This window comes from Salmo salar, chromosome 08 (assembly GCF_965601325.2).
Source record: "Salmo salar chromosome 08, fSalSal1, whole genome shotgun sequence".
Classification (NCBI taxonomy): Eukaryota; Metazoa; Chordata; class Actinopteri; order Salmoniformes; family Salmonidae; genus Salmo; species Salmo salar.
In genome coordinates this window covers 37687501-37707500 of record NC_138298.1, presented here as the reverse complement: position 1 = coordinate 37707500, position 20000 = coordinate 37687501, and the positions used below count along the sequence as shown (strand labels likewise).

Sequence of the window (20000 nt, the reverse complement as noted above, 5' to 3'; positions counted from 1 at the left end):
AAGGCTCTTATTGGTTTGTCCCAGCCAGGGAATGGCATGTCCTTAGTTTGGATCCCTGGGCCTTCTCATCTCTTATTGGTTTGTCCCAGCCAGGCTATGGCATGTCCTTAGTTCAGGATCCCTGGGCGTTCTAATCTCTTCATTATGGAGAACTACTCTGTCTAGTCTAGTTACAGGTCAGGATCCCTGGGTGTTCTAATCTCTTCATTATGGAGAACTACTCTGTCTAGTCTAGTTACAGGTCAGGATCCCTGGGGCGTTCTAATCTCTTCATTATGGAGAACTACTCTGTCTAGTCTAGTTACAGGTTAGGATCCCCGGGTGTTCTAATCTCTTCATTATGGAGAACTACTCTGTCTAGTCTAGTTACAGGTAACAATGTGTTACTACAGATGCTTGAGTTTATGGGTTGTTTTTCTCCTGTGCTGTGTTTTGCCTCTGTTCTCCAGTCAAGGTTATGTATTTCTATTGAGCAAGTAATAATATTGAAATATTTTCATATTTTGTTCATGGCCTGTAGTTCTATATTTAGTCAATGCATCTCTGCATCCTATATTCTTTATCACCTCTCCTCTGTAAAACAAATTCAACAATCTTTTTACACCTTAACCTCTGGCTCCGTGCCAACTAAATAGTCTGCCAGCCGGGTTGTCTATCTTAACAACAAGCAGCTCTGCAAAGGGTGAACTACCCTCAACTGAATGCCACAGGTAGATAAATACACATGATTAAACCACTGACAGTATGCCTTCTGATCTCTCATCATCTCTCTCACTTTCTATCTCTTAACGACGTCCTGACGGGCAGACCACAGGCTGTGAGGATTGGCAACAACACCTCCTCCACGCTGACTCTTAACACAGGGCCCCCAGGGGTGTGTCCTCAGTCCTCTACTGTTCTCTCTGTTCACCTACGACCGTGTGGTTTTGCATGACACCAACTCCATCATCAAGTTTGTTGACGACACCGCGGTTGTAAGCTTGATAACCAACAACGACGATTCACCCTATAGGGAGGAGGTAAGTGAGTTGGCATTGTGGTGCCATGACAACAACCTCTCCCTCAACGTCAAAGCAAACCAAAGGAGTTGATTGTTGACTTCAGGAAGCAGAGGAGGGAACATGCCCCGACCCAAATCAACGGGACCGCAGTAGTGAGAGTCACGGGTTTTAACTTGCTCTGCGTCCACATCACCGAGGACTTGTCATGAACCAACAACATCACCCACCTCTCCCCTCCACACATACCTGGTTGCCCATCCTGGCCACCCTCTGTTGTTGCTGGGCGAGGAGAGGGAGTGGGGGCGAGGAGAGGGAGAGGTCGTTGGTTCCCGTGGAGACAGCGACGTCCCTAGCAATGAGCAGTTTGACCCTTGACCCTGCGTTGCGGAGAACGTGAGCCACTTCCTCGTTGCCCATGCCCGCCAGGTCTGTGTCCCCGATGCGCAGGATGTGGTCCCCGCTACGCAGACGCTTGTCCTGGGAGGGGAGGTATGTTAAATCACTTTTTAGTAACTTTTACATCTTTTTGTGTTCTACTTTGACTGACATACCAGTCCAGCAGGTCCACTTGGTAGGATGGTTTTGACCAGGACTCCAGAGGATCGACCCCCTACAATGCCGAAGCCCAGCCCCTTGCCATCGTTCTCCAGCTCTATCAACTCTATGTGACGCTTCTGAGATGGAGAGAGATGGAGGGAGAGACAGAGAAAGGGGAGAGAGGAGAACGGAGAGGGCAGACAGACGAGAGAGAGACAGAGAGAGAGAGAGAAAGAAAGAAAGAGAGAGAGAGACACACAGATGGAGAGAGAGAGAGAGACAGAGAGAGAGGCACAGAGAGAGAGAGACAGACAGAGAGAAATAAAGAAAGAGAGAGAGAAAGAGAGACAGACAGACATGGTCAACTACACACACACAGACAGGTTTTCCTAATTTACTATAAGACATGGGAACTCACCTCATTGTAAAGTATTTAAGACATGGGAACTCAACTCATTGTAAAGTATTTAAGACATGGGAACTCACCTCGTTGTAAAGTATTTAAGACATGGGAACTCACCTCGTTGTAAAGTATGTAAGACATGGGAACTCACCTCGTTGTAAAGTATGTAAGACATGGGAACTCACCTCGTTGTAAAGTATGTAAGACATGGGAACTCACCTCGTTGTAAAGTTTGTAAGACATGGGAACCCACCTCGTTGTAAAGTTTGTAAGACATGGGAACTCACTTCTTTGTAAAGTATGTAGGACATGGGAACTCACCTCGTTGTAAAGTATGTAAGACATGGGAACCCACCTCGTTGTAAAGTTTGTAAGACATGGGAACTCACTTCTTTGTAAAGTATGTAGGACATGGGAACTCACCTCGTTGGCAATATACGACAGGTTTCTTCCCATCGATAAGGTCCGGGAGATTCGTGGAGGTGTACATAACTGGGAAAAGAAGGACAGTAATATCAGCTGATTAGACCTGCTGGGACAACAGGAGAGGAGAACAGTAATGTAGCTGATTAGACCTGCTGGGACAACAGGAGAGGAGAACAGTAATGTAGCTGATTAGACCTGCTGGGACAACAGGAGAGGAGAACAGTAATGTAGCTGATTAGACCTGCTGGGACAACAGGAGAGGAGAACAGTAATGTAGCTGATTAGACCTGCTGGGACAACAGGAGAGGAGAACAGTAATGTAGCTGATTAGACCCGCTGGGACAACAGGAGAGGAGAACAGTAATGTAGCTGATTAGACCTGCTGGGACAACAGGAGAGGAGAACAGTAATGTAGCTGATTAGACCTGCTGGGACAACAGGAGAGGAGAACAGTAATGTAGCTGATTAGACCTGCTGGGACAACAGGAGAGGAGAACAGTAATGTAGCTGATTAGACCCGCTGGGACAACAGGAGAGGAGAACAGTAATGTAGCTGATTAGACCTGCTGGGACAACAGGAGAGGAGAACAGTAATGTAGCTGATTAGACCTGCTGGGACAACAGGAGAGGAGAACAGTAATGTAGCTGATTAGACCCGCTGGGACAACAGGAGAGGAGAACAGTAATGTAGCTGATTAGACCTGCTGGGACAACAGGAGAGGAGAACAGTAATGTAGCTGATTAGACCCGCTGGGACAACAGGAGAGGAGAACAGTAATGTAGCTGATTAGACCCGCTGGGACAACAGGAGAGGAGAACAGTAATGTAGCTGATTAGACCCGCTGGGACAACAGGAGAGGAGAACAGTAATGTAGCTGATTAGACCCGCTGGGACAACAGGAGAGGAGAACAGTAATGTAGCTGATTAGACCTGCTGGGACAACAGGAGAGGAGAACAGTAATGTAGCTGATTAGACCTGCTGGGACAACAGGAGAGGAGAACAGTAATGTAGCTGATTAGACCTGCTGGGACAACAGGAGAGGAGAACAGTAATGTAGCTGATTAGACCTGCTGGGACAACAGGAGAGGAGAACAGTAATGTAGCTGATTAGACCTGCTGGGACAACAGGAGAGGAGAACAGTAATGTAGCTGATTAGACCTGCTGGGACAACAGGAGAGGAGAACAGTAATGTAGCTGATTAGACCCGCTGGGACAACAGGAGAGGAGAACAGTAATGTAGCTGATTAGACCTGCTGGGACAACAGGAGAGGAGAACAGTAATGTAGCTGATTAGACCTGCTGGGACAACAGGAGAGGAGAACAGTAATGTAGCTGATTAGACCTGCTGGGACAACAGGAGAGGAGAACAGTAATGTAGCTGATTAGACCTGCTGGGACAACAGGAGAGGAGAACAGTAATGTAGCTGATTAGACCTGCTGGGACAACAGGAGAGGAGAACAGTAATGTAGCTGATTAGACCTGCTGGGACAACAGGAGAGGAGAACAGTAATGTAGCTGATTAGACCTGCTGGGACAACAGGAGAGGAGAACAGTAATGTAGCTGATTAGACCTGCTGGGACAACAGGAGAGGAGAACAGTAATGTAGCTGATTAGACCTGCTGGGACAACAGGAGAGGAGAACAGTAATGTAGCTGATTAGACCTGCTGGGACAACAGGAGAGGAGAACAGTAATGTAGCTGATTAGACCTGCTGGGACAACAGGAGAGGAGAACAGTAATGTAGCTGATTAGACCTGCTGGGACAACAGGAGAGGAGAACAGTAATGTAGCTGATTAGACCTGCTGGGACAACAGGAGAGGAGAACAGTAATGTAGCTGATTAGACCTGCTGGGACAACAGGAGAGGAGAACAGTAATGTAGCTGATTAGACCCGCTGGGACAACAGGAGAGGAGAACAGTAATGTAGCTGATTAGACCTGCTGGGACAACAGGAGAGGAGAACAGTAATGTAGCTGATTAGACCTGCTGGGACAACAGGAGAGGAGAACAGTAATGTAGCTGATTAGACCTGCTGGGACAACAGGAGAGGAGAACAGTAATGTAGCTGATTAGACCTGCTGGGACAACAGGAGAGGAGAACAGTAATGTAGCTGATTAGACCTGCTGGGACAACAGGAGAGGAGAACAGTAATGTAGCTGATTAGACCGCTGGGACAACAGGAGAGGAGAACAGTAATGTAGCTGATTAGACCTGCTGGGACAACAGGCGCTGGGACAACAAGAGAGGAGAACAGTAATGTAGCTGATTAGACCTGCTGGGACAACAGGAGAGGAGAACAGTAATGTAGCTGATTAGACCTGCTGGGACAACAGGAGAGGAGAACAGTAATGTAGCTGATTAGACCTGCTGGGACAACAGGAGAGGAGAACAGTAATGTAGCTGATTAGACCTGCTGGGACAACAGGAGAGGAGAACAGTAATGTAGCTAATTAGACCTGCTGGGACAACAGGAGAGGAGAACAGTAATGTAGCTGATTAGACCTGCTGGGACAACAGGAGAGGAGAACAGTAATGTAGCTGATTAGACCTGCTGGGACAACAGGAGAGGAGAACAGTAATGTAGCTGATTAGACCTGCTGGGACAACAGGAGAGGAGAACAGTAATGTAGCTGATTAGACCTGCTGGGACAACAGGAGAGGAGAACAGTAATGTAGCTGATTAGACCCGCTGGGACAACAGGAGAGGAGAACAGTAATGTAGCTGATTAGACCCGCTGGGACAACAGGAGAGGAGAACAGTAATGTAGCTGATTAGACCCGCTGGGACAACAGGAGAGGAGAACAGTAATGTAGCTGATTAGACCCGCTGGGACAACAGGAGAGGAGAACAGTAATGTAGCTGATTAGACCCGCTGGGACAACAGGAGAGGAGAACAGTAATGTAGCTGATTAGACCCGCTGGGACAACAGGAGAGGAGAACAGTAATGTAGCTGATTAGACCCGCTGGGACAACAGGAGAGGAGAACAGTAATGTAGCTGATTAGACCTGCTGGGACAACAGGAGAGGAGAACAGTAATGTAGCTGATTAGACCTGCTGGGACAACAGGAGAGGAGAACAGTAATGTAGCTGATTAGACCCGCTGGGACAACAGGAGAGGAGAACAGTAATGTAGCTGATTAGACCCGCTGGGACAACAGGAGAGGAGAACAGTAATGTAGCTGATTAGACCCGCTGGGACAACAGGAGAGGAGAACAGTAATGTAGCTGATTAGACCCGCTGGGACAACAGGAGAGGAGAACAGTAATGTAGCTGATTAGACCCGCTGGGACAACAGGAGAGGAGAACAGTAATGTAGCTGATTAGACCCGCTGGGACAACAGGAGAGGAGAACAGTAATGTAGCTGATTAGACCCGCTGGGACAACAGGAGAGGAGAACAGTAATGTAGCTGATTAGACCCGCTGGGACAACAGGAGAGGAGAACAGTAATGTAGCTGATTAGACCTGCTGGGACAACAGGAGAGGAGAACAGTAATGTAGCTGATTAGACCTGCTGGGACAACAGGAGAGGAGAACAGTAATGTAGCTGATTAGACCTGCTGGGACAACAGGAGAGGAGAACAGTAATGTAGCTGATTAGACCTGCTGGGACAACAGGAGAGGAGAACAGTAATGTAGCTGATTAGACCTGCTGGGACAACAGGAGAGGAGAACAGTAATGTAGCTGATTAGACCTGCTGGGACAACAGGAGAGGAGAACAGTAATGTAGCTGATTAGACCCGCTGGGACAACAGGAGAGGAGAACAGTAATGTAGCTGATTAGACCCGCTGGGACAACAGGAGAGGAGAACAGTAATGTAGCTGATTAGACCCGCTGGGACAACAGGAGAGGAGAACAGTAATGTAGCTGATTAGACCTGCTGGGACAACAGGAGAGGAGAACAGTAATGTAGCTGATTAGACCCGCTGGGACAACAGGAGAGGAGAACAGTAATGTAGCTGATTAGACCCGCTGGGACAACAGGAGAGGAGAACAGTAATGTCAGCTGATCTCAGATCAATTGTCCCTTTTAGATCCTGATGAATCAGACGACATGAATGGGGGGGAGCTGATCCTAGATCAGCACTCGTACTGAGACACTTCATGAATACGCACCCTGGTGTCATAGTGGTGGGCTTGGACAAATAAATGTGAGGTGAAAAGGTACCTCTTTGCCCGTATCCACAAAGCATCTCAGAGTATAATTGCTGCTCTACGATCTGTCCATACAATCAAATCAAACTTTATTTGTCACACGCGTCGAATACTAGTGTAGACTTTACCATGATATGCTTACTTACAAGCCCTTAACCAACAGTACAGTTCAAGAAGAGTTAAGAAAATAATTACCAAGTTGACAAAAATAAAAAGTAATAATAAAAAGTAACACAATAAAAATAACAATAACATGGCTCTATACAGGGGTACCAGTACAGAGTCAATGTGGAGGCTATATACAGGGGTACCGGTACAGAGTCAATGTGGAGGCTATATACAGGGGGTACCGGTACAGAGTCAATGTGGAGGCTATATACAGGAGGTACCGGTACAGAGTCAATGTGGAGGCTATATACAGGGGGTACCGGTACAGAGTCAATGTGGAGGCTATATACAGGGGGTACCGGTACAGAGTCAATGTGGAGGCTATATACAGGGGGTACCAGTACAGAGTCAATGTGGAGGCTATATACAGGGGGTACCGGTACAGAGTCAATGTGGAGGCTATATACAGGGGGTACCAGTACAGAGTCAATGTGGAGGCTATATACAGGGGTACCGGTACAGAGTCAATGTGGAGGCTATATACAGGGGGTACCGGTACAGAGTCAATGTGGAGGCTATATACAGGGGGTACCGGTACAGAGTCAATGTGGAGGCTATATACAGGGGGTACCGGTACAGAGTCAATGTGGAGGCTATATACAGGGGGTACCGGTACAGAGTCAATGTGGAGGCTATATACAGGGGGTACCGGTACAGAGTCAATGTGGAGGCTATATACAGGGGGTACCGGTACAGAGTCAATGTGGAGGCTATATACAGGGGGTACCAGTACAGAGTCAATGTGGAGGCTATATACAGGGGGTACCGGTACAGAGTCAATGTGGAGGCTATATACAGGGGGTACCGGTACAGAGTCAATGTGGAGGCTATATACAGGGGGTACCAGTACAGAGTCAATGTGGAGGCTATATACAGGGGGTACCGGTACAGAGTCAATGTGGAGGCTATATACAGGGGGTACCAGTACAGAGTCAATGTGGAGGCTATATACAGGGGGTACCGGTACAGAGTCAATGTGGAGGCTATATACAGGGGGTACCAGTACAGAGTCAATGTGGAGGCTATATACAGGGGGTACCGGTACAGAGTCAATGTGGAGGCTATATACAGGGGTACCAGTACAGAGTCAATGTGGAGGCTATATACAGGGGGTACCAGTACAGAGTCAATGTGGAGGCTATATACAGGGGGTACCAGTACAGAGTCAATGTGGAGGCTATATACAGGGGGTACCAGTACAGAGTCAATGTGGAGGCTATATACAGGGGGTACCGGTACAGAGTCAATGTGGAGGCTATATACAGGGGGTACCGGTACAGAGTCAATGTGGAGGCTATATACAGGGGGTACCGGTACAGAGTCAATGTGGAGGCTATATACAGGGGGTACCGGTACAGAGTCAATGTGGAGGCTATATACAGGGGGTACCAGTACAGAGTCAATGTGGAGGCTATATACAGGGGGTACCAGTACAGAGTCAATGTGGAGGCTATATACAGGGGGTACCAGTACAGAGTCAATGTGGAGGCTATATACAGGGGGTACCGGTACAGAGTCAATGTGGAGGCTATATACAGGGGGTACCGGTACAGAGTCAATGTGGAGGCTATATACAGGGGGTACCAGTACAGAGTCAATGTGGAGGCTATATACAGGGGGTACCGGTACAGAGTCAATGTGGAGGCTATATACAGGGGGTACCAGTACAGAGTCAATGTGGAGGCTATATACAGGGGGTACCGGTACAGAGTCAATGTGGAGGCTATATACAGGGGGTACCAGTACAGAGTCAATGTGGAGGCTATATACAGGGGGTACCGGTACAGAGTCAATGTGGAGGCTATATACAGGGGGTACCGGTACAGAGTCAATGTGGAGGCTATATACAGGGGGTACCGGTACAGAGTCAATGTGGAGGCTATATACAGGGGGTACCAGTACAGAGTCAATGTGGAGGCTATATACAGGGGGTACCGGTACAGAGTCAATGTGGAGGCTATATACAGGGGGTACCGGTACAGAGTCAATGTGGAGGCTATATACAGGGGGTACCGGTACAGAGTCAATGTGGAGGCTATATACAGGGGGTACCAGTACAGAGTCAATGTGGAGGCTATATACAGGGGGTACCAGTACAGAGTCAATGTGGAGGCTATATACAGGGGGTACCGGTACAGAGTCAATGTGGAGGCTATATACAGGGGGTACCGGTACAGAGTCAATGTGGAGGCTATATACAGGGGGTACCAGTACAGAGTCAATGTGGAGGCTATATACAGGGGGTACCGGTACAGAGTCAATGTGGAGGCTATATACAGGGGGTACCGGTACAGAGTCAATGTGGAGGCTATATACAGGGGGTACCAGTACAGAGTCAATGTGGAGGCTATATACAGGGGGTACCGGTACAGAGTCAATGTGGAGGCTATATACAGGGGGTACCGGTACAGAGTCAATGTGGAGGCTATATACAGGGGGTACCAGTACAGAGTCAATGTGGAGGCTATATACAGGGGGTACCGGTACAGAGTCAATGTGGAGGCTATATACAGGGGGTACCGGTACAGAGTCAATGTGGAGGCTATATACAGGGGGTACCGGTACAGAGTCAATGTGGAGGCTATATACAGGGGGTACCGGTACAGAGTCAATGTGGAGGCTATATACAGGGGGTACCGGTACAGAGTCAATGTGGAGGCTATATACAGGGGGTACCGGTACAGAGTCAATGTGGAGGCTATATACAGGGGGTACCGGTACAGAGTCAATGTGGAGGCTATATACAGGGGGTACCGGTACAGAGTCAATGTGGAGGCTATATACAGGGGGTACCGGTACAGAGTCAATGTGGAGGCTATATACAGAGGGTACCGGTACAGAGTCAATGTGGAGGCTATATACAGGGGGTACCGGTACAGAGTCAATGTGGAGGCTATATACAGGGGGTACCGGTACAGAGTCAATGTGGAGGCTATATACAGGGGGTACCGGTACAGAGTCAATGTGGAGGCTATATACAGGGGGTACCGGTACAGAGTCAATGTGGAGGCTATATACAGGGGGTACCGGTACAGAGTCAATGTGGAGGCTATATACAGGGGGTACCGGTACAGAGTCAATGTGGAGGCTATATACAGGGGGTACCGGTACAGAGTCAATGTGGAGGCTATATACAGGGGTACCGGTACAGAGTCAATGTGGAGGCTATATACAGGGGGTACCGGTACAGAGTCAATGTGGAGGCTATATACAGGGGGTACCAGTACAGAGTCAATGTGGAGGCTATATACAGGGGGTACCAGTACAGAGTCAATGTGGAGGCTATATACAGGGGGTACCGGTACAGAGTCAATGTGGAGGCTATATACAGGGGGTACCAGTACAGAGTCAATGTGGAGGCTATATACAGGGGGTACCGGTACAGAGTCAATGTGGAGGCTATATACAGGGGGTACCGGTACAGAGTCAATGTGGAGGCTATATACAGGGGGTACCAGTACCGAGTCAATGTGGAGGCTATATACAGGAGGTACCGGTACAGAGTCAATGTGGAGGCTATATACAGGGGGTACCGGTACAGAGTCAATGTGGAGGCTATATACAGGGGGTACCAGTACCGAGTCAATGTGGAGGCTATATACAGGGGGTACCGGTACAGAGTCAATGTGGAGGCTATATACAGGGGGTACCGGTACAGAGTCAATGTGGAGGCTATATACAGGGGGTACCGGTACAGAGTCAATGTGGAGGCTATATACAGGGGGTACCGGTACAGAGTCAATGTGGAGGCTATATACAGGGGGTACCGGTACAGAGTCAATGTGGAGGCTATATACAGGGGGTACCGGTACAGAGTCAATGTGGAGGCTATATACAGGGGGTACCGGTACAGAGTCAATGTGGAGGCTATATACAGGGGGTACCGGTACAGAGTCAATGTGGAGGCTATATACAGGGGGTACCGGTACAGAGTCAATGTGGAGGCTATATACAGGGGGTACCGGTACAGAGTCAATGTGGAGGCTATATACAGGGGGTACCGGTACAGAGTCAATGTGGAGGCTATATACAGGGGGTACCAGTACAGAGTCAATGTGGAGGCTATATACAGGGGGTACCGGTACAGAGTCAATGTGGAGGCTATATACAGGGGGTACCAGTACAGAGTCAATGTGGAGGCTATATACAGGGGGTACCAGTACAGAGTCAATGTGGAGGCTATATACAGGGGGTACCGGTACAGAGTCAATGTGGAGGCTATATACAGGGGGTACCAGTACAGAGTCAATGTGGAGGCTATATACAGGGGGTACCGGTACAGAGTCAATGTGGAGGCTATATACAGGGGGTACCAGTACAGAGTCAATGTGGAGGCTATATACAGGGGGTACCGGTACAGAGTCAATGTGGAGGCTATATACAGGGGGTACCGGTACAGAGTCAATGTGGAGGCTATATACAGGGGGTACCGGTACAGAGTCAATGTGGAGGCTATATACAGGGGGTACCGGTACAGAGTCAATGTGGAGGCTATATACAGGGGGTACCAGTACAGAGTCAATGTGGAGGCTATATACAGGGGGTACCAGTACAGAGTCAATGTGGAGGCTATATACAGGGGTACCGGTACAGAGTCAATGTGGAGGCTATATACAGGGGGTACCAGTACAGAGTCAATGTGGAGGCTATATACAGGGGGTACCAGTACAGAGTCAATGTGGAGGCTATATACAGGGGGTACCGGTACAGAGTCAATGTGGAGGCTATATACAGGGGGTACCAGTACAGAGTCAGTGTGGAGGCTATATACAGGGGGTACCGGTACAGAGTCAATGTGGAGGCTATATACAGGGGGTACCAGTACAGAGTCAATGTGGAGGCTATATACAGGGGGTACCGGTACAGAGTCAATGTGGAGGCTATATACAGGGGGTACCAGTACAGAGTCAGTGTGGAGGCTATATACAGGGGGTACCGGTACAGAGTCAATGTGGAGGCTATATACAGGGGGTACCGGTACAGAGTCAATGTGGAGGCTATATACAGGGGTACCGGTACAGAGTCAATGTGGAGGCTATATACAGGGGGTACCGGTACAGAGTCAATGTGGAGGCTATATACAGGGGGTACCAGTACAGAGTCAATGTGGAGGCTATATACAGGGGGTACCAGTACAGAGTCAGTGTGGAGGCTATATACAGGAGGTACCGGTACAGAGTCAATGTGGAGGCTATATACAGGGGTACCAGTACAGAGTCAATGTGGAGGCTATATACAGGGGGTACCGGTACAGAGTCAATGTGGAGGCTATATACAGGGGGTACCGGTACAGAGTCAATGTGGAGGCTATATACAGGGGGTACCGGTACAGAGTCAATGTGGAGGCTATATACAGGGGGTACCGGTACAGAGTCAATGTGGAGGCTATATACAGGGGTACCAGTACAGAGTCAATGTGGAGGCTATATACAGGGGGTACCGGTACAGAGTCAATGTGGAGGCTATATACAGGGGGTACCGGTACAGAGTCAATGTGGAGGCTATATACAGGGGTACCAGTACAGAGTCAGTGTGGAGGCTATATACAGGGGGTACCGGTACAGAGTCAATGTGGAGGCTATATACAGGGGGTACCGGTACAGAGTCAATGTGGAGGCTATATACAGGGGGTACCGGTACAGAGTCAATGTGGAGGCTATATACAGGAGGTACCGGTACAGAGTCAATGTGGAGGCTATATACAGGGGGTACCAGTACAGAGTCAATGTGGAGGCTATATACAGGGGGTACCAGTACAGAGTCAGTGTGGAGGCTATATACAGGGGGTACCAGTACAGAGTCAATGTGGAGGCTATATACAGGGGGTACCGGTACAGAGTCAATGTGGAGGCTATATACAGGGGGTACCAGTACAGAGTCAATGTGGAGGCTATATACAGGGGGTACCGGTACAGAGTCAATGTGGAGGCTATATACAGGGGGTACCGGTACAGAGTCAATGTGGAGGCTATATACAGGGGGTACCAGTACAGAGTCAATGTGGAGGCTATATACAGGGGGTACCAGTACAGAGTCAATGTGGAGGCTATATACAGGGGGTACCGGTACAGAGTCAATGTGGAGGCTATATACAGGGGGCACCGGTACAGAGTCAATGTGGAGGCTATATACAGGGGGTACCGGTACAGAGTCAATGTGGAGGCTATATACAGGGGGTACCAGTACAGAGTCAATGTGGAGGCTATATACAGGGGGTACCAGTACAGAGTCAATGTGGAGGCTATATACAGGGGGTACCAGTACCGAGTCAATGTGGAGGCTATATACAGGGGGTACCGGTACAGAGTCAATGTGGAGGCTATATACAGGGGGTACCGGTACAGAGTCAATGTGGAGGCTATATACAGGGGGTACCGGTACAGAGTCAATGTGGAGGCTATATACAGGGGGTACCGGTACAGAGTCAATGTGGAGGCTATATACAGGGGGTACCGGTACAGAGTCAATGTGGAGGCTATATACAGGGGGTACCGGTACAGAGTCAATGTGGAGGCTATATACAGGGGGTACCGGTACAGAGTCAATGTGGAGGCTATATACAGGGGGTACCGGTACAGAGTCAATGTGGAGGCTATATACAGGGGGTACCGGTACAGAGTCAATGTGGAGGCTATATACAGGGGGTACCGGTACAGAGTCAATGTGGAGGCTATATACAGGGGGTACCAGTACAGAGTCAATGTGGAGGCTATATACAGGGGGTACCGGTACAGAGTCAATGTGGAGGCTATATACAGGGGGCTACCAGTACCAGAGTCAGATGTGGAGGCTATATACAGGGGGCTACCAGTACACGAGTCAGATGTGGAGGCTATATACAGGGGGTACCAGTACAGAGTCAATGTGGAGGCTATATACAGGGGGTACCGGTACCGAGTCAATGTGGAGGCTATATACAGGGGGTACCGGTACAGAGTCAATGTGGAGGCTATATACAGGGGGTACCGGTACCGAGTCAATGTGGAGGCTATATACAGGGGGTACCGGTACCGAGTCAATGTGGAGGCTATATACAGGGGGTACCGGTACAGAGTCAATGTGGAGGCTATATACAGGGGGTACCAGTACCGAGTCAGTGTGGAGGCTATATACAGGGGGTACCGGTACCGAGTCAATGTGGAGGCTATATACAGGGGGTACCGGTACAGAGTCAATGTGGAGGCTATATACAGGGGGTACCAGTACCGAGTCAGTGTGGAGGCTATGTACAGGGGGTACCAGTACAGAGTCAATGTGGAGGCTATATACAGGGGGCACCAGTACCGAGTCAATGTGGAGGCTATATACAGGGGTACCAGTACCGAGTCAGTGTGGAGGCTATATACAGGGGGCACCAGTACCGAGTCAGTGTGGAGGCTATATACAGGGGGTACCGGTACCGAGTCAGTGTGGAGGCTATATACAGGGGGTACCGGTACCGAGTCAGTGTGGAGGCTATATACAGGGGTACCGGTACCGAGTCAGTGTGGAGGCTATATACAGGGGGCACCAGTACCGAGTCAGTGTGGAGGCTATATACAGGGGGTACCGGTACCGAGTCAGTGTGGAGGCTATATACAGGGGTACCGGTACCGAGTCAGTGTGGAGGCTATATACAGGGGGCACCAGTACCGAGTCAGTGTGGAGGCTATATACAGGGGGTACCAGTACCGAGTCAATGTGGAGGCTATGTACAGGGGGTACCAGTACAGAGTCAATGTGGAGGCTATATACAGGGGTACCGGTACCGAGTCAGTGTGGAGGCTATATACAGGGGTACCGGTACCGAGTCAGTGTGGAGGCTATATACAGGGGGCACCAGTACCGAGTCAGTGTGGAGGCTATGTACAGGGGGTACCAGTACAGAGTCAGTGTGGAGGCTATGTACAGGGGGTACCAGTACCGAGTCAATGTGGAGGCTATGTACAGGGGGTACCGGTACCGAGTCAGTGTGGAGGCTATATACAGGGGTACCGGTACCGAGTCAGTGTGGAGGCTATATACAGGGGGCACCAGTACCGAGTCAGTGTGGAGGCTATGTACAGGGGGTACCAGTACAGAGTCAGTGTGGAGGCTCTATACAGGGGGCACCAGTACCGAGTCAGTGTGGAGGCTATGTACAGGGGGTACCGGTACCGAGTCAGTGTGGAGGCTATATACAGGGGGTACCAGTACCGAGTCAGTGTGGAGGCTATATACAGGGGGTACCAGTACAGAGTCAGTGTGGAGGCTATATACAGGGGGCACCAGTACCGAGTCAGTGTGGAGGCTATATACAGGGGGTACCAGTACCGAGTCAGTGTGGAGGCTATATACAGGGGGTACCAGTACCGAGTCAGTGTGGAGGCTATATACAGGGGGCACCAGTACCGAGTCAGTGTGGAGGCTATATACAGGGGGTACCGGTACCGAGTCAGTGTGGAGGCTATATACAGGAGGTACCGGTACCGAGTCAGTGTGGAGGCTATATACAGGGGGTACCGGTACCGAGTCAGTGTGGAGGCTATATACAGGGGGCACCAGTACCGAGTCAGTGTGGAGGCTATATACAGGGGGTACCGGTACCGAGTCAGTGTGGAGGCTATATACAGGGGGTACCGGTACCGAGTCAGTGTGGAGGCTATATACAGGGGGCACCAGTACCGAGTCAGTGTGGAGGCTATATACAGGGGGTACCGGTACCGAGTCAGTGTGGAGGCTATATACAGGGGGCACCAGTACCGAGTCAGTGTGGAGGCTCTATACAGGGGGTACCAGTACCGAGTCAGTGTGGAGGCTATATACAGGGGGTACCGGTACCGAGTCAGTGTGGAGGCTATGTACAGGGGGTACCAGTACCGAGTCAGTGTGGAGGCTATATACAGGGGTACCGGTACCGAGTCAGTGTGGAGGCTATATACAGGGGGTACCGGTACCGAGTCAGTGTGGAGGCTATATACAGGGGTACCGGTACCGAGTCAGTGTGGAGGCTATATACAGGGGGCACCAGTACCGAGTCAGTGTGGAGGCTCTATACAGGGGGTACCAGTACCGAGTCAGTGTGGAGGCTATATACAGGGGGTACCGGTACCGAGTCAGTGTGGAGGCTATGTACAGGGGGTACCAGTACAGAGTCAGTGTGGAGGCTATATACAGGGGTACCGGTACCGAGTCAGTGTGGAGGCTATGTACAGGGGGTACCAGTACCGAGTCAGTGTGGAGGCTATATACAGGGGTACCGGTACCGAGTCAGTGTGGAGGCTATATACAGGGGGCACCAGTACCGAGTCAGTGTGGAGGCTATGTACAGGGGGTACCAGTACAGAGTCAGTGTGGAGGCTATGTACAGGGGGTACCAGTACCGAGTCAATGTGGAGGCTATATACAGGGGGCACCAGTACCGAGTCAGTGTGGAGACTATATACAGGGGGTACCGGTACAGAGTCAATGTGGAGGCTATATACAGGGGGTACCGGTACAGAGTCAGTGTGGAGGCTATGTACAGGGGGTACCAGTACAGAGTCAGTGTGGAGGCTCTATACAGGGGGCACCAGTACCGAGTCAGTGTGGAGGCTATGTACAGGGGGTACCGGTACCGAGTCAGTGTGGAGGCTATATACAGGGGGTACCAGTACCGAGTCAGTGTGGAGGCTATATACAGGGGTACCAGTACAGAGTCAGTGTGGAGGCTCTATACAGGGGGCACCAGTACCGAGTCAGTGTGGAGGCTATATACAGGGGGTACCAGTACCGAGTCAGTGTGGAGGCTATATACAGGGGGTACCAGTACCGAGTCAGTGTGGAGGCTATATACAGGGGGTACCAGTACCGAGTCAGTGTGGAGGCTATATACAGGGGTACCAGTACAGAGTCAGTGTGGAGGCTATATACAGGGGGTACCAGTACCGAGTCAGTGTGGAGGCTATATACAGGGGTACCGGTACCGAGTCAGTGTGGAGGCTCTATACAGGGGTACCGGTACCGAGTCAGTGTGGAGGCTCTATACAGGGGGCACCAGTACCGAGTCAATGTGGAGGCTATATACAGGGGTACCGGTACCGAGTCAGTGTGGAGGCTCTATACAGGGGGCACCAGTACCGAGTCAGTGTGGAGGCTCTATACAGGGGGCACCAGTACCGAGTCAATGTGGAGGCTATATACAGGGGTACCGGTACCGAGTCAGTGTGGAGGCTCTATACAGGGGGCACCAGTACCGAGTCAATGTGGAGGCTATATACAGGGGTACCGGTACCGAGTCAGTGTGGAGGCTATATACAGGGGGTACCGGTACAGAGTCAATGTGGAGGCTATATACAGGGGGCACCAGTACCGAGTCAGTGTGGAGGCTATATACAGGGGGCACCAGTACCGAGTCAGTGTGGAGGCTATATACAGGGGGCACCAGTACCGAGTCAGTGTGGAGGCTATATACAGGGGGCACCAGTACCGAGTCAGTGTGGAGGCTATATACAGGGGGCACCAGTACCGAGTCAGTCAATGTGCGAGAGTACAGGTATCTTATTCATTATGAACTAAAAAGTTAAAAACGGATCCTAGACCAGCACTAGACCAGAATAGGATACGATATAAGCCACACCCTTACCTGAGTCATACACTGTATCTTATTGGTCACGGCGTTGTTTTCTGTGTGTGTGTTGAGAGCACTGAGACTGCCTCCGTAGTTCTGCCGAGGTAGGAAGGGTTTAGCAGGGGGGCTTCCTCCTCCTCCTCCTCCACTACTGCTGCTGCTGTTGTTCTGGGCCCAGGTATAGGACTCGCTATGGGAGATGGTCCTCAGGCCCGGAGACATGGCCGTGGAGAGACCCGTGTTGAGGGAAACAGACTTCGCTACTGATTTCTTCTCCTGGGAGAGAGAGGAGAAGGAGGGGGGGGCAATTTAAATATCTCTGTTTTGCTGACAGTCTAATGTCTAACAGGTAGGAGTTATAGAGGTAGTATACTGTAGTCAGTCTAATGTCTAACAGGTAGGAGTTATAGAGGTAGTATACTGTAGTCAGTCTAATGTCTAACAGGTAGGAGTTATAGAGGTAGTATACTGTAGTCAGTCTGTCTAACAGGTAGGAGTTATAGAGGTAGTATACTGTAGTCAGTCTAATGTCTAACAGGTAGGAGTTATAGAGGTAGTATACTGTAGTCAGTCTAATGTCTAACAGGTAGGAGTTATAGAGGTAGTATACTGTAGTCAGTCTGTCTAACAGGTAGGAGTTATAGAGGTAGTATACTGTAGTCAGTCTGTCTAACAGGTAGGAGTTATAGAGGTAGTATACTGTAGTCAGTCTGTCTAACAGGTAGGAGTTATAGAGGTAGTATACTGTAGTCAGTCTGTCTAACAGGTAGGAGTTATAGAGGTAGTATACTGTAGTCAGTCTGTCTAACAGGTAGGAGTTATAGAGGTAGTATACTGTAGTCAGTCTGTCTAACAGGTAGGAGTTATAGAGGTAGTATACTGTAGTCAGTCTGTCTAACAGGTAGTAGTTATAGAGGTAGTATACTGTAGTCAGTCTGTCTAACAGGTAGTAGTTATAGAGGTAGTATACTGTAGTCAGTCTGTCTAACAGGTAGGAGTTATAGAGGTAGTATACTGTAGTCAGTCTGTCTAACAGGTAGGAGTTATAGAGGTAGTATACTGTAGTCAGTATAATGTCTAACAGGTAGGAGTTATAGAGGTAGTATACTGTAGTCAGTCTGTCTAACAGGTAGTAGTTATAGAGGTAGTATACTGTAGTCAGTATAATGTCTAACAGGTAGGAGTTATAGAGGTAGTATACTGTAGTCAGTCTGTCTAACAGGTAGGAGTTATAGAGGTAGTATACTGTAGTCAGTCTAATGTCTAACAGGTAGGAGTTATAGAGGTAGTATACTGTAGTCAGTCTAATGTCTAACAGGTAGGAGTTATAGAGGTAGTATACTGTAGTCAGTCTGTCTAACAGGTAGGAGTTATAGAGGTAGTATACTGTAGTCAGTCTAATGTCTAACAGGTAGGAGTTATAGAGGTAGTATACTGTAGTCAGTCTGTCTAACAGGTAGGAGTTATAGAGGTAGTATACTGTAGTCAGTCTAATGTCTAACAGGTAGGAGTTATAGAGGTAGTATACTGTAGTCAGTATAATGTCTAACAGGTAGGAGTTATAGAGGTAGTATACTGTAGTCAGTCTAATGTCTAACAGGTAGGAGTTATAGAGGTAGTATACTGTAGTCAGTCTAATGTCTAACAGGTAGGAGTTATAGAGGTAGTATACTGTAGTCAGTCTGTCTAACAGGTAGGAGTTATAGAGGTAGTATACTGTAGTCAGTCTGTCTAACAGGTAGGAGTTATAGAGGTAGTATACTGTAGTCAGTCTAATGTCTAACAGGTAGGAGTTATAGAGGTAGTATACTGTAGTCAGTCTAATGTCTAACAGGTAGGAGTTATAGAGGTAGTATACTGTAGTCAGTCTGTCTAACAGGTAGGAGTTATAGAGGTAGTATACTGTAGTCAGTCTGTCTAACAGGTAGGAGTTATAGAGGTAGTATACTGTAGTCAGTCTAATGTCTAACAGGTAGGAGTTATAGAGGTAGTATACTGTAGTCAGTCTAATGTCTAACAGGTAGGAGTTATAGAGGTAGTATACTGTAGTCAGTCTGTCTAACAGGTAGCAGTTATAGAGGTAGTATACTGTAGTCAGTCTGTCTAACAGGTAGGAGTTATAGAGGTAGTATACTGTAGTCAGTCTGTCTAACAGGTAGGAGTTATAGAGGTAGTATACTGTAGTCAGTCTAATGTCTAACAGGTAGGAGTTATAGAGGTAGTATACTGTAGTCAGTCTGTCTAACAGGTAGGAGTTATAGAGGTAGTATACTGTAGTCAGTATAATGTCTAACAGGTAGGAGTTATAGAGGTAGTATACTGTAGTCAGTCTAATGTCTAACAGGTAGGAGTTATAGAGGTAGTATACTGTAGTCAGTCTGTCTAACAGGTAGGAGTTATAGAGGTAGTATACTGTAGTCAGTCTGTCTAACAGGTAGGAGTTATAGAGGTAGTATACTGTAGTCAGTCTGTCTAACAGGTAGGAGTTATAGAGGTAGTATACTGTAGTCAGTCTAATGTCTAACAGGTAGGAGTTATAGAGGTAGTATACTGTAGTCAGTCTGTCTAACAGGTAGGAGTTATAGAGGTAGTATACTGTAGTCAGTCTAATGTCTAACAGGTAGGAGTTATAGAGGTAGTATACTGTAGTCAGTCTGTCTAACAGGTAGGAGTTATAGAGGTAGTATACTGTAGTCAGTCTGTCTAACAGGTAGGAGTTATAGAGGTAGTA

The 20000-nt window shown here is 48.8% G+C and overlaps 1 protein-coding gene across 1 annotated transcript in view; it reads right to left on the bottom strand.

Annotated features, from left to right (window-relative positions):
* The window catches only part of LOC106595071 (multiple PDZ domain protein), a 134612-nt gene that overhangs the window by 104761 nt on the left and 9851 nt on the right, over positions 1-20000 (bottom strand). The window contains exons 4-7 of the mRNA XM_082978287.1: positions 17285-17545; positions 2365-2433; positions 1553-1675; positions 1248-1478 (exon numbers count right to left, since the gene is read on the bottom strand). Coding sequence (XP_082834413.1) covers positions 1248-1478; positions 1553-1675; positions 2365-2433; positions 17285-17545 — 684 coding nt within the window. The remainder of the gene's footprint in view (positions 1-1247; positions 1479-1552; positions 1676-2364; positions 2434-17284; positions 17546-20000) is intronic.